Below are 13,015 nucleotides of genomic sequence, written 5' to 3'. Positions count from 1 at the left end.
CCTGCCGAATCCGCGACTCCGCCACCATCACCATACCGACACATCCCACCAACAACCTCTACCACCTCCCCTCCCCTTCACCCCGACAACCCTTTTTCTTCAATTCGTCAGTGCTTTCCGGACCTGCGGGAGGCCCTTTTGGCCATGGAGAACGTGAGTCTACTACCCCTCAACGGCCCCCAAGCCCGTGTCGTCATTGCCTCATCCGCACCCTCCATGTCATGCCCTCCCTTAAGGACACCATCCGCTGACTCTACCCAGCTCGGCGAGCACGACATGCTCGTCGACGAATATGATCAATACCAGAATGAGAAGACCGACGTCGTGGTCGTCTCCCAGCCTGACTCCGAGGAGCCCGACTCGGCACCGACCGCGGATGACCGTACGTGATCTCGTTTTCCTTGCTCCCTTATCCCCGCGCAATAGGATACAGTGGAGGAATAGCCCAGGTCATATATGGCTTGAATACTTGGGTCACTGTCCATTCGGTCGCATTTGGTGTAGCTGGCTAACAAGAAAATGCGGCACACACAGACACCGCCATGATGGCTCGGGTTCTGCCCAAAACCCCCGATCTAGAGACCGCGGACGAGACACACAATACATGGCACATCAAGGACTGGCGGAAGTTGGACCGCAAGGTGCATGGGCCGACCTTTGAGTGCGGAGGTTTCCCTTGGTGCGTTTTATCAGACCTTGCGACTTGGCTTGGTTGCTGACTGGAGCGTAGGCGGATTCTCTTCTTTCCGTACGGCAACCACGCAGAGCATGCTTCTTTCTATTTGGAGCATGCCTGGGAGGGCGAGCCGCCAGAGAACTGGTATGCGTGTGTGCAGTTCGCTTTGGTCTTGTCGAACGTGAATGATCCCTCCATCTATGTTTCTCACGGTATGTCTTGCAGTCCCTTTGGCTTGGAACGAACAGGCTAGCTAATCCGGTTGCAGTTGCGACACACCGGTTTACTGCAGAGGAGGGCGATTGGGGCTTTACAAGGTTCTATGATCTTCGCAGTCTCTTCAACGACGCATGGCCGGGTAAAAATGTGTCGCTGGTTCAGGATGACGAGGCACAGGTCACGGCCTACGTTCGAGTGGTGAAGGATCCGACTGGTGTGCTCTGGCACAGTTTCCAGAAGTAAGCTTTATCAGGCGCTACTCCTAGAACCTCGAACTGACTGATTTCTTTGCAGCTATGACTCCAAAAAGGAGACGGGAATGGTTGGTCTGAAGAACCAAGGCGCTACTTGTTACTTGAACTCGCTCCTGCAGTCGCTCTATTTCACCAACGGGTTCCGCAAGGTATGGAAACACTTGGTAGTACCTCGACAGACCCACTAACTTATCCTCTAGGCTGTATACCAAATTCCAACTGAGCAGGAAGCCACACGCGAAAATAGTGCGTGGACACTTCAGAGGCTCTTCTTCAATCTGCAGTCAAGTGACACGGCAGTCTCGACCACTGAACTTACCGCATCGTTCGGCTGGGAATCAAGACAAATATTCGAACAACAGGACGTCCAGGAGCTCTCGCGAAAGTTGATGGAACGCCTGGAGGAGAAGATGAAGGGGACTCCCGCTGAGAAGGCCTTGCCCAACATGTTCGTGGGCAAGACCAAGACCTACATCTCCTGCATCAATGTCGACTACGAGTCCTCCCGCATAGAAGAGTTCTGGGACATTCAGCTCAACGTCCGCAACAACAAGACTCTGGATGACAGTTTCCGCGACTACATCCAAGTGGAGACACTGGAGGGCGAGAACAAATATGACGCCGGCCCGCCGTACGGCTTGCAGGATGCCAAAAAGGGCGTGATTTTTGAAAGCTTCCCGCCGGTGCTGCATCTGCACCTGAAGCGATTTGAATATGACATCAACCGCGACGCCATGATGAAACTCAACGACCGACATGCCTTCCCCATGGAATTTGACGCTAGCCCCTACCTCTCCAAAGACGCCGATATGTCCGAACCGTGGCTTTACGAGCTGCACGGTGTCCTCGTTCACAGTGGCGATTTCAATGCCGGCCATTACTACGCTTTCCTCAAGCCTACCAAGGATGGATACTGGTACCGCTTTGATGACGATCGAGTGAACCGAGCTACCGATAAAGAAGTCTTGGAGGAGAACTACGGCGGCGAATATGAGCTTGCCAACGGCGCAACAGGTGTGCGACAGCCTTACACCCGCGGTCTCTCAACGAAACGATCCATGAACGCCTACATGCTGGTGTACATTCGGAAGTCGCGACAAGACGATGTGCTTCTGCCGATTACGAAGGACGATGTGCCTAGTCACATAGAAACGCGACTTGCCGAAGACCGTGCGGAGATGCTACGCCGAAAGAAGGAAAGAGAAGAAGCCCACCTTTACACGAACGTTGGAATCCTGAACGAGGACACATTCAAGGCCCACCATGGATTTGATTTGACTAGCGTCGACCTTCCGGCGGAGGACCCAGCACTTCCGAAATGGTATCGGATTCTGAAGACCAAGAAAGTGAGCGAGTTTGCACAGGAAATTGCCGAAGAACGAGGCCTCAAGGCGGAAGCGATCCGGTTTTGGGTCATGGTCAATCGTCAGAACAAGACGACGCGTCCTGACCAGGTAATCCGAGACCAAGACATTACTGTTGACGAGGCATTCAACAAGTTCGGCACCAAAGGGAACTCATTCCGACTGTGGATGGAAGTTGCTTCCACGGGTCCCGACGGACAGCCTACGCCCTGGCCGGACAATGACTCCGTTCTTGTTTTCTTGAAGCACTTCGATGTTGTTGCTCAGACCTTGAGTGGTGTCGGGCCTGTCTCTGTTCGCAAGAACCAGAAGGTGGGGGAATTGGCATCGACTATCCTGTCGAAGATGAACTGGCCCGCTGGCACGGAGTTTATGTTATTTGAGGAGATCAAACACACCATGATCGATGTGATGAAGCCCAAGCAAACATTCCAGCAGTCTGAGATCCAGGACGGCGACATCATCACCTTCCAGCGCTCAGTCAAGGAGTCGGAGCTGCCATCAACCGCCCTTTACACGGATGCGAGACAGTTTTACGACTATCTCCTGAATCGCATGGATGTCACTTTCGCCCCGATTAAGTCGGAAGAATCCGAAGGTTTCACTTTGACCCTCAGCCGGAAGATGACTTACGATCAGTTCTCAAAGAAAGTCGGCGAGCACCTCAAGGTAGAACCCACACATCTCCGGTTTGCGCCGGTAATGGCGAGTACCGGAAAGCCCAAGCCGTTCCTCAAGCGATCTGTCGCCCAGAGTCTTGCCCAGATCCTCAACGGCCAGTATGGTGCTTACGGCTATACCATGCACCGGTCGGATGCCCTGTACTATGAGATTCTGGACACGAGCTTGAGCGACTATGAGAGCAAGAAATCCTTCAAGGTGACATTGTTGCCAGAAGGAATCACGAAGGAGGTCAGTTTCTTTTGCCTATTGCCCTCAATTTAACGCTAACACCAACGATAGCAAGTCTTGGAGGTTCTAGTTCCTCGCAACGGCACCGTCTCCGAACTGCTGGCTTCGTTGCAAAAGAAGGCGAATCTGGACGATGAGACGATGCGGGAAATGAGAATCTGTGAGGCACATAGTGGAAAGATCTACAAGGAGCTCCGGGATGACAATAATGTCTCATCTATCAACGAATATGCCACCCTTTATGCCGAGAGAATTCCTGACGACGAGGTGAATATGGATGCGAGTGACCGAGTGATTAACGTCTTCAACTTTGACAAAGAACCAAACCGAACCCACGGTGTTCCCTTCAAATTCGTCGTGAAGCCGGTGAGTTACTTACTTGCAGTCGCAGACAATTCTTCCATTGCTGACTGTATGCAGGGCGAGATCTTCAAGGAAACCAAGGAACGTCTGTCGAAACGGACGGGAATCAAGGGCAAGCAGTTCGAGAAGATCAAATTTGCTTCTGTTCCTCGCGCTTCTTACTCCAACGCCCGGTACCTAGAGGATGGTGAGTTTCATACTTTGCAAGATTTTATCCGTGGATGCTAATCTCTTCCCGCAGACGATATTCTGTCAGATGTCCTAGGCGATTCCGAGGATACCCTCGGCCTTGACCATGCAAACAAGAACCGGGGCTTTTGGAACAAAAGTGAAGGCTTCTTCATTCGATAGAGAAGTGATTTTTGGCGTCTTCGCTAGGGATTTGAGTGGGTTGGCGACGAAAGGACGTGAACTGCTTGATCTTGGGGCAGTTGCAAGCTTATACATGATGATGTTCATTTATTTTTCTCTCTATAATTTCTTTTCATATTTCCCCCCGGTGACTTGTATACAACACCGCTCCTAGCAGTAGTAGAACAGTGGAAATGTTTGTTTGGGTGCAAACAGTGCAAACACCCGAACCCGCAACGCTGGCAAGAACACAACCTCCTATCACTCCCCAGAATCCTTGCTCTTCACGTTTCTCGATTTCATTTGTCCTTTGCATTGCACTCGTCACAATGCGGTTTGCACCCCTTCTCGCCGGACTGGCGACCCTGATCTCGTCCGTCAGCGCAACCGCCCTAACCTACAAGCTCGAGGCGCACGAGAAGGCATGCTTCTACGCCAATGTTGATTCGGCCAACGCCAAGGTGGCCTTCTACTTCGCCGTACGTTTTCTTTTTGGCGGCAATTCCTAATCAATATTCTGGGGGCATACTGGACGAATTGAAGTAGCTGACCACGTAATGCGTGTGGGTGATTCCAGGTCCAATCCGGTGGTTCCTTCGATTTGGATTACTCGGTCCTCGCGCCGGGAGACAAGGTCGTCATGGAGGGTACGAAGGAGAGACAGGGTGACTTTGTCTTTACGGCACAGAGCATTGGAGAGTACAAATTCTGCTTCAACAACGAGATGTCGACCTTCGCGGAGAAGTTTGTTGACTTCGAGGTTGCTGTATGTGTCTTACCCTTTTTCTCTACTCTCCCTCCATCAGCAATCCGCTAACGCATTCTTCCATCTCATCAGGTCGAGAACGAACAACGCACCCAGCTTCCTTCCCGCCAGGGCGCCTCCCCCGAACAGACCTCCGCCCTGGAGGAGTCCATCTACAAGCTCTCGGCCCAGCTGTCAACTATCTCCCGCAACCAGAAGTATTTCCGAACGCGCGAGAACCGCAATTTCAGCACCGTGCGGAGCACAGAGCGCCGCATCTTCAATTTCAGTGTGATCGAGGGTCTGATAATGGTGTCCATGGCTGCGTTGCAGGTCTTTGTTGTGCGCTTCTTTTTCCAGGGTGCTCGGAAAGGTATGTTTTATGACTGACACTCGCATATGCCTATGTTATGTTGGATATATACTTGAAGCTTTTCCCGCTGGTGGACGGACATCTCACTGACATATTGTTCGCAGGTTACGTGTGAAGGATGAGCATGACCAAAATAATACGGTGCATTTCTATCAATCTTTATTCTTGAATACGTGGCGCGTGCGGTCATAGTGTATCTGTCGCGGTTATTATACCTAGGTTTTCGTTAGAAGAATTTATTTGGGCGGAATCGGCGATTTCCACGCTCGACATGACATCGACCTTCCTCTTTGTTTACAATCCAGCCGAGCAGCAGCAGTGTTATCCGACTATCTTCCAAACGGCGACTGTGTGTCTGGCAATGAAGTCCAGAACGTAGAAGGAGGGAATCTTGGGATTCAGAATCGGAAGGAAGATGATCTGACGATTTCGGCAACTATGCAATCCCGCACTGTGTGGCGAAGTAGTCACTAACGAGTATGGTCTTAGGGAAAGGGAATATTGAGTAGTCGGGTACTCGGAGTGAGAATCAAGCGGAGTCTGATGACGACTCAGACCGAGACCGGTTGTTTTTGTGGGCGTCTTTCGCGTCGTGACGAGTCACAATAGAGACGAGTTGAGAACGCTGTCGGAGTCTTTTGTGCCATGCCGTAGACGAGCGAGGGTATCGGACCGGTGCTTTGGGTTCGAGAGGCGACTGATCACCATCCTGGTCACGTCGGGGCGTGGTCATCTTCGCACATGAGTCGAGACTGATCGATACCGAGCCAATTGTGTTCCTCCAAAGAGCGGGTATTCTTCGTCAAATGTATCAGTGAAGTCTCGAACAATCTCCTGCCGGCGATGTTTATTGGGAGTGCACGTCCACACACAGGTTTGCCGGCATTCTGTCATGTCACCCAGGCAATATTCAACGGATGCGAGAGATCAGCTCACGACGGAAGCGCTTGTTGTCATGATAGCGTCAAATGCGTCCGCTGAAAAGCCTGTCGTGATGAAAGACGCACGACATTTTAGAGGCAGTCAGATGGACTTGACGACCCGAGCCCTAGTGATGGAATGGCATGGTCAAGCCCATGACGTTGCGCAACGGCGATATCGCCCCAACCAGTTCTGCCTGGTGGGTAACTGTCGTTCGACCGTGCCCTGTAGCTTCAGGCCCTGTCTGGCCCACGTTTCAGCGGGATTTGTTCGCCTTTGCTGGAGAATTTGTGCCCCAGGGGCGCTAGGGAAAGGGGGGAGTGATATCATTCATGGCGCTAGGGAGGGGAAGGGGGATATTGAATTTATCGTGTTTCAGGTCTATCGCCATCTTCGCTTCTTGTGTGCTGGGGGTATTGGGAACAATGTCAGCGAGTATCATACCCTAGCCTTCTTTCTCTGTGGACATTGGCTTATACTTCGCACTTCCATCGTGATGACCACAGAAAGCAAAATGTTGATACTGAATGTGTGTGATCGCCCAGCGTTTTGATCCTTCCGCTTTGCGTCATCCATTATCCATACGTAAAGTGTCCTACTACTGACAGATCTCTCATGAGGTATGTCATGGAACTCTTGTCATGATGCATCCCTCCACGAGCATGCGATCAGACCCTCCTCCTGAGGGTATGGACCGTCCGTCCGCGAGTCTTCGATCTACATGAATCCGAGTCTAGGGTTTCCGCTCCACAATTCCTCTTCCTATCGGCTTGCCACAGGATACGTCCACGCCACTGCCGATATCACTGGCCAACATACCCCTCTCATTCTTTCATGTCGAACTGAACTGTTCGCAGAAGTACGTCAGTACTTGGGCTCTTCTGGCCATCGGCACACCTCATGCGTGCCACGGTTTTAGATTTGGACTTGGACCAAAGTGGACAGTATCCATCCTTCTGACCCTCCTTTTTCTGACCCCTGTACAAACTCTATACACTACTTTCATCTGCTGACAGGTTGTTTGTTCATCTTGGTGGTGAATGTTGCCCCTAACTGTTCTAGCAGGGACATGATTAGTTGATGACCAGGGGAAAGAAGCCGATTTTCCTCGCCTTCGGGATAAAAATTGATGGAGCAAAGACATATTTGGCTCCAGTATTCGGTAGCAACCGCGGAATTGATTTGCCTCCCCCACTCAAGATAATGATCGTTACCTTCTCCGTCACTCTACGTAGAAGTCTCCCGAGAACTGTTCCATTCTATTGCTCCGTGACCATACTCTGGAGCTTGGGTGGATAGTAATCGGGGGCTTGTCCTGGCTCCACCGATATATACTCTGTGGCTTTGACTTCAATCCGTGGCCCCCATCGATATACTTTGTCGTCCTCGTCAGACTTCACTAGCGCTATTAGCAATAAGGTCAAACAACGCGCATCCACAACGTTGCATGCAGTCGGAGATCAACATCCTAAGCTTGGGATAGGGCTCCTGACGTCACATGGTCTGTCTGCCTCAGGCAGCCAGTCCTTCGGGAGGCGCCATCCCCTGGCTCCATCTGCCCGTTTCGTACCGAACACGGATCCACTCTGGCTACATTGCTTGGGTCTTCCCCACCCAACCCATTATGATCGCGACTGTGTCTTTTCCGCATGCGGCAACCTTCGTTCGGTTCTGGTAGATGGGAGACGGCCCTAATCCTTTTCGAATGTTCTGCGGTCTTACCATGGCTGGTAAATGGTTCAGAATGGCAATGTTTATGGACCGGATACCAAATCGGTCGCGCGGATCGTCCCAGCGACAGGGGGTATGACGCAATGGGTTACCCACCGCTGGTGTTTGTGAGCCTCACCCTTTTTTGTTTGGGGCCAGGCTTCTGCACGAGGATTCTGCTAATTCGTGCCATCACAGTATTGTCTGCCGAAGCATAATGCAGTTTGTCCAAACAGATTGCCCAAAGGGCCACAGGTGTGAGAGGTCCAGACCATCCCTCGCTTCCCTTTCATCTCTCAATCTCATGCTTCGCTCGAAGGAATGGGACTACTGTCCACGGCGGACTACGTCTCGACCGGGGTTGTCCATCTACTGTTCCACGCTCCTCCAGCGCCCCGACCTGATCGGGAAAACAATAGGAATTACGCCCGACGCGGGTGATTATGATCCGCCTTCAAGACGTCAGACGAAGATCTGCAGGGACGTGGGCAGATGATCCCTCCGAACGCCATCAGTTTCGCGCTGGTCCAATCGTACATTCCTCGGTGACCTCATCGTGGTGGATCGACTGATGCTATCGGTACCGACCTTCACTAGTGGCCATGCGCTGGTAGAGCGGATCATTTCATCCCATCCACTGATGCTACAGTCCTCTCCACACCCGCACGCCCTTCCCCCACCCGCTGGAGGCGCAGGGTGACGGGTATCCAAATGGCTGGGTGGTTCGGTAGTTCTTATGATGTCGTCCAAGCGCCATATAGAAAGCCAACCACAGTTGCCTCCATCCACCCAACCCCCCTTCAGCCAATGATGTCACTACCCCATCGCTGCGTCGCTGGAGCCAAATATTCCACTGAGACCGTGGATCCTTCAGGAGAATACAAGCACTTGCTTCTGCGCCTATCAGATTGATACCTCCTCGTAGCCTTCCACGATCGTTAGTGATTTCATATTCCGCCGCCATCCTTATATATTTGACTATATTTGCATCCATCAATATCACATTTCCTAATCTGTGATCCCCATCGCACTACCTATTTTGGCTCCCTTTCTTCCTTGGACCCATCCTAGCTGCTGCACTTTACTCCTTCCGGTTTACAGCCTTCTAAATTCGTATCCTGCGTTTGTGTCCCCAAACCTCTCCGTCTTCCATCCTTCTCTTGATCATCCAGTGCAAAGGTAAGAAAAGAAGACTTCTAGCCAGATCGCGTACGAGCCCAGGCGTCGTATTCATCCCATCCCCCGCCTCCCTCACGTACAGGCGAGACCTCCTTGTCTTCGCCATCACAGAGCCTCTCGGCACCTCTCTCCTTGAACTTCATTGCATGACACATTGCCTTGAGACATCATCTACACATGTGTTGCCCAACTCTGTGCATGCCCAAGGCTCGGAAGAAGTATACTAATCATGTGTACTACTAGTGCCTCTACCACCATGACTGAGGGTACCCAGTTCCAAAACCAATCTGAAAGCAACCTGAATATGTTCCCCCCAGATAATAGAAGCGAGCCGTGCTCGACCCAGAACCATGTTGAGACTTCCCGGTCGCTGGACCCTCGCAACTCTCTAGAGGACTACAACCGTTCGATGCTCGCATACACCCATCGTCAAATGTCTTCCTTTGTCGATCAGGACGATGGAAATGTTAGCAGCGGCGGCAGCAGCCGAAGCAGTCAAAGCAGCGTCCACAGCGGCACCTCCAACAATGGCAGCCTGGCTCGTCAGGCTAACGGTCCGCCCCCGACTTCCGCCAGTGCTGCTCATCATGCCACTGAGAAAGCCAAACGCAACGCGTCTCGGAATCCGAACTAAGAGGCTAAGAACACCGCGCACTAAGCTTAGCTTAGGTATGTGTCTCCTTGGTTCCTCCTGAGAAGATTTTCGTCTAACTGGGTATAGGCTTCCCCTACGGTACTCCAGGAAACGACCGTATATAGCCTCACATGGTCAGTCGAAAGGAGTTCGATGGTGACACTTAGCATAGATGGACCGGATCCATCGATGATCGTTCTGTCAGGTGTTTTTGCCGGAGTATCCCATGGAGTTTACGTTGATTATCAGCGTAGCGCAAACCAATGCGTTACAAGCGAGTTTGTGTTTTATTTTTATTTTTTTAAAGCGAGTCTTAAGATGTCTTGTGGAGTCGTCATATCTTCGTCGAACGATTCGTGTCACTCGTGCAAGTCATCCTTTCCATGTTTTGGTGTGTGCATATTCTGCCCCCTGGCGGGACGGACAAAAAAGGCACTGACGATGTGATGCCCCTACTACTCCTGCCTGTTGGCATCATTACCTTCCTGTACAACACCATATATGCGGTGAAAACGGAGCAGTCAATTGGAGTCACTATCCCGAACAAATATTGTATCTGCAGCAAATTCTTCTGCATGGCCTCGCACATAGTCTGGAAGTGCTTATGGAAATCAGAAGAAAGTAGTAATATCACTGAAGCCCGCCCCTACTCCGCTGAATGGGTATCCAAGAGATGAAAGACATAGGAAAAGTAGCAGCATGTTCGAAGTAAATATATCACCGCATCACTATCTGGACGTCATGGTTCATGATATAAACCCAAGCCTAAGAGGACCCGCTCGCCTTTCTGATAGCTGTCCGTCAGCATCAATGAGAATACCCTGTACCACTTTCACTCACTGCCACCACAGACTTGCCGACGTAGGTATTATAGGACTTCAGGAAGGATATGTCCTAGACTGATTCCGATTTCCTTCAATAGGAATCTCAATTGGGTAATCTAAGTTATGTCCTCTTTTATCAGAAATAATATTATTCGCGGTAAGGTTGTCTGGGATATAGATGCTTTCTGTTCGAACGACAGTAGTATAGTCGGTATAGAAGCGGAGAGATGGGTCTTCATTTCTGTGCAGATGCGCCAGGTCATGCTTAGATCAAGATGAGCAAATTTACGGTTGAATAAAAGGTCGAGCATGATTTTTGTTCTCAGACAAAGGGCCTCCGCTGGTCGTTCCAAGCTGATTGAAGTAACAGAGAATAACGTATACAGAATGTCCCAGCAAACATTACGGAATACGAAAGTGTTTCTGGCTGCCGCTGATTTATAGCAGATGAGTGTCTTGCAGTGGGGTAACCGTATTTTGTGATTTCCAACCTGATAGTACAACATCGGAGGTGAAGTACATTTCTCACTGAATTGATTTTTTTGGGTTTGAAGAGGGACTTTGCACCAATTGAAATATAGGTATCGCTGTCGTCTTCCATCACCCTGGCATCAATCTATATACCATAAATTGTCTTATCTAGGTAGAATTTAGGTCCTGTATATCCCGATGACTTGAAATATTCGTGGACTTGAAAAGGGTACAAGCCATGTGTTAGATGCGGGGGAGTATATTCGTCCAGCAAGAGAAGTTCCGATAGACAACACTCGGTCTCTGATACAGTTTTTTGGACGGATCCGTTTAATCCGATATTATTGCCCTCAAATTAATCATTGTACAGTATCTAGCATCCCTAGATAGCACCAATCTGGTTCCCCTTTGGAGGGAGTTGTATAGCATTCTCAATGAGTTTAGGATCTCTCCCTTGCATGCCCCCAGGCGAACCACTGCAGTCCAAGAATAAGCTCACCGTGCAGATACCGGAATTGACATACAATTTCTAAGGAAATTATTATTAGTTCGACCGAACATCAAAGGATCTAATGCGTTCAATGTGAACATATGCCGACTGCACTCATTGGACAGCTCCCTGTGCCCGTATACAGGCCGAAGCAAGGACGTGCATACTCGGCCAGGCCTCTCAGATAATTAGGCGACGGTTCACATTCCATATGATTTCAGCGTGTCGGCGTCCCAACCGGCAGAGCTTGCGCGTTTGGTGGGCTGGATTCCACCGGAGACAAGAAAGGGTGAGAGAAAGAGGGATTGGCTCGTCCTCCCATGCCATGCCCTAAGCCCGAGCCTGTGCAAGGCTGCCATGTTTGAGGAAGCGCTCTTTCTCTCCCTTTCGACTATCGCCTTCCCGCAACACTTCCAGCACAGTCAATAAACACCGGTCCAGTCCAGTCCAGTCCAGCTCTAGTCATTCCTTTTCATTTCCTTCTTTCTCTGTCGCAGACGACTATAACCCAACGCTCTTACCTTCAACTTCCGAAACACGCCGGTTGTCAACAAGTATAACCACCGCTAGAAACAGGGAAAGAACCACAGTATGCCCACAATGAACCTAACAATGCGTCTCTCCTTCATCACCTGCCTCCTCACCCTGCTAGCCGTCGCCATGGCGGTCCCAGTCGCACACGGAGACCACTCAGCATCAATTCAGGCATCGAGTCTCTCAAAGGCTGCCAGTTCATCGCTCTCGCACAAGCCCTCAAGCACAGCCTTGACGGCCACTTCCGCTTCTGCAAAAACAACGGCCACTGTAGCGGCCTACGCATGCCCGACCAAGCAGTACAAGCAGTGCTGCCAAACTATCGATAACGCGTCCAAGAAGCTCATTGGGCCGTTGGGCAAGCTGGTTCCTTTGGTCGGTGGTATTCAGCTTAGTTCGTCAATGACGTTTCAATGTATGCATTCTTCCCACCCTTCCTGTGTACATGGGATACAAACCACACACGGTCTATTGATATACTAACGTGGATTTCACTTCAAGGCAAACCCATGAAAGACGACGCTTACCCCGAATGTGAAGACGGCGCGAGTGCCATGTGCTGCAATAGCCAGGCCGAGGTACGTCATGGCGATGTTCGTCCAGGCAGTTTCCAAAGTGAAGATGAATGCTGATGTGATTTAGGATTTCAATTCGTGCAAGCCCTTCGAGGAGGCGAAGGAGAAGGCCGAGATGGCGGCTTTGGGGGAGAAACCGGAGAGTGAGTTCGATGTGGTCAACGAGGCTGTGTCATGAGGAGTTTCAATGGAAGCCGAGGATTATGAGTATCGTGGTGGTGATCATATATTTCGGGGTCATGAAGGGACAGAAGGGAGAAGACGGAAGGAGACTTCGCGACGGCAGATTCTATAACTTCTCGATATTTGTTCTTAGTTCGCAATCAATGACTATTTCGCGTTTATGATGACCCGGAGTCATTTGTACTTCTACAGAACGATACCATTCACTCGTAGTTATCAAGTAGGGTTTGATTAGCT

General features: G+C 50.7%; 5 protein-coding genes across 5 annotated transcripts; 4 read left to right on the top strand and 1 right to left on the bottom strand.

Moving 5' to 3' along the window:
- Window positions 1–144: 144 nt before the first annotated feature.
- On the top strand, window positions 145–4,139 carry N7474_000311 (ubiquitin-specific protease UBP15; the record flags this gene model as incomplete). The annotated part of the gene is made up of 9 exons (XM_057191726.1): window positions 145–382; window positions 535–679; window positions 731–888; window positions 945–1,134; window positions 1,190–1,298; window positions 1,350–3,425; window positions 3,477–3,791; window positions 3,846–3,975; window positions 4,030–4,139. The coding sequence occupies 9 exons, from the start codon at window positions 145–147 to the stop codon at window positions 4,137–4,139; spliced, it is 3,471 nt and encodes a 1,156-aa protein (XP_057056679.1).
- Window positions 4,140–4,468: 329 nt separating this feature from the next.
- On the top strand, window positions 4,469–5,274 carry N7474_000310 (p24 family protein; the record flags this gene model as incomplete). The annotated part of the gene is made up of 3 exons (XM_057191725.1): window positions 4,469–4,618; window positions 4,717–4,905; window positions 4,978–5,274. 3 exons carry the CDS (start codon window positions 4,469–4,471, stop codon window positions 5,272–5,274), a joined length of 636 nt encoding a protein of 211 aa, XP_057056678.1.
- A 512-nt stretch (window positions 5,275–5,786) lies between these two features.
- On the bottom strand, window positions 5,787–5,990 carry N7474_000309 (uncharacterized protein; the record flags this gene model as incomplete). Its single annotated transcript, XM_057191724.1, has 1 exon — window positions 5,787–5,990. One exon carries the CDS (start codon window positions 5,988–5,990, stop codon window positions 5,787–5,789), a length of 204 nt encoding a protein of 67 aa, XP_057056677.1.
- A 3,333-nt stretch (window positions 5,991–9,323) lies between these two features.
- N7474_000308 (uncharacterized protein) lies at window positions 9,324–9,701 on the top strand (the record flags this gene model as incomplete). Its single annotated transcript, XM_057191723.1, has 1 exon — window positions 9,324–9,701. The coding sequence occupies one exon, from the start codon at window positions 9,324–9,326 to the stop codon at window positions 9,699–9,701; it is 378 nt and encodes a 125-aa protein (XP_057056676.1).
- Window positions 9,702–12,098: 2,397 nt separating this feature from the next.
- N7474_000307 (uncharacterized protein) lies at window positions 12,099–12,773 on the top strand (the record flags this gene model as incomplete). Its single annotated transcript, XM_057191722.1, has 3 exons — window positions 12,099–12,435; window positions 12,522–12,598; window positions 12,663–12,773. The coding sequence occupies 3 exons, from the start codon at window positions 12,099–12,101 to the stop codon at window positions 12,771–12,773; spliced, it is 525 nt and encodes a 174-aa protein (XP_057056675.1).
- Between the last annotated feature and the right edge of the window lie 242 nt (window positions 12,774–13,015).

The sequence above is a fragment of the Penicillium riverlandense genome, assembly GCF_028828495.1.
Source record: "Penicillium riverlandense strain IBT 135883 chromosome Unknown utg000001l_segment0_segment0, whole genome shotgun sequence".
NCBI classification, from domain to species: Eukaryota; Fungi; Ascomycota; class Eurotiomycetes; order Eurotiales; family Aspergillaceae; genus Penicillium; species Penicillium riverlandense.
The sequence above is the reverse complement of the archived record's forward strand: the minus strand, read 5'-3'. Positions and strand labels throughout refer to the sequence as shown.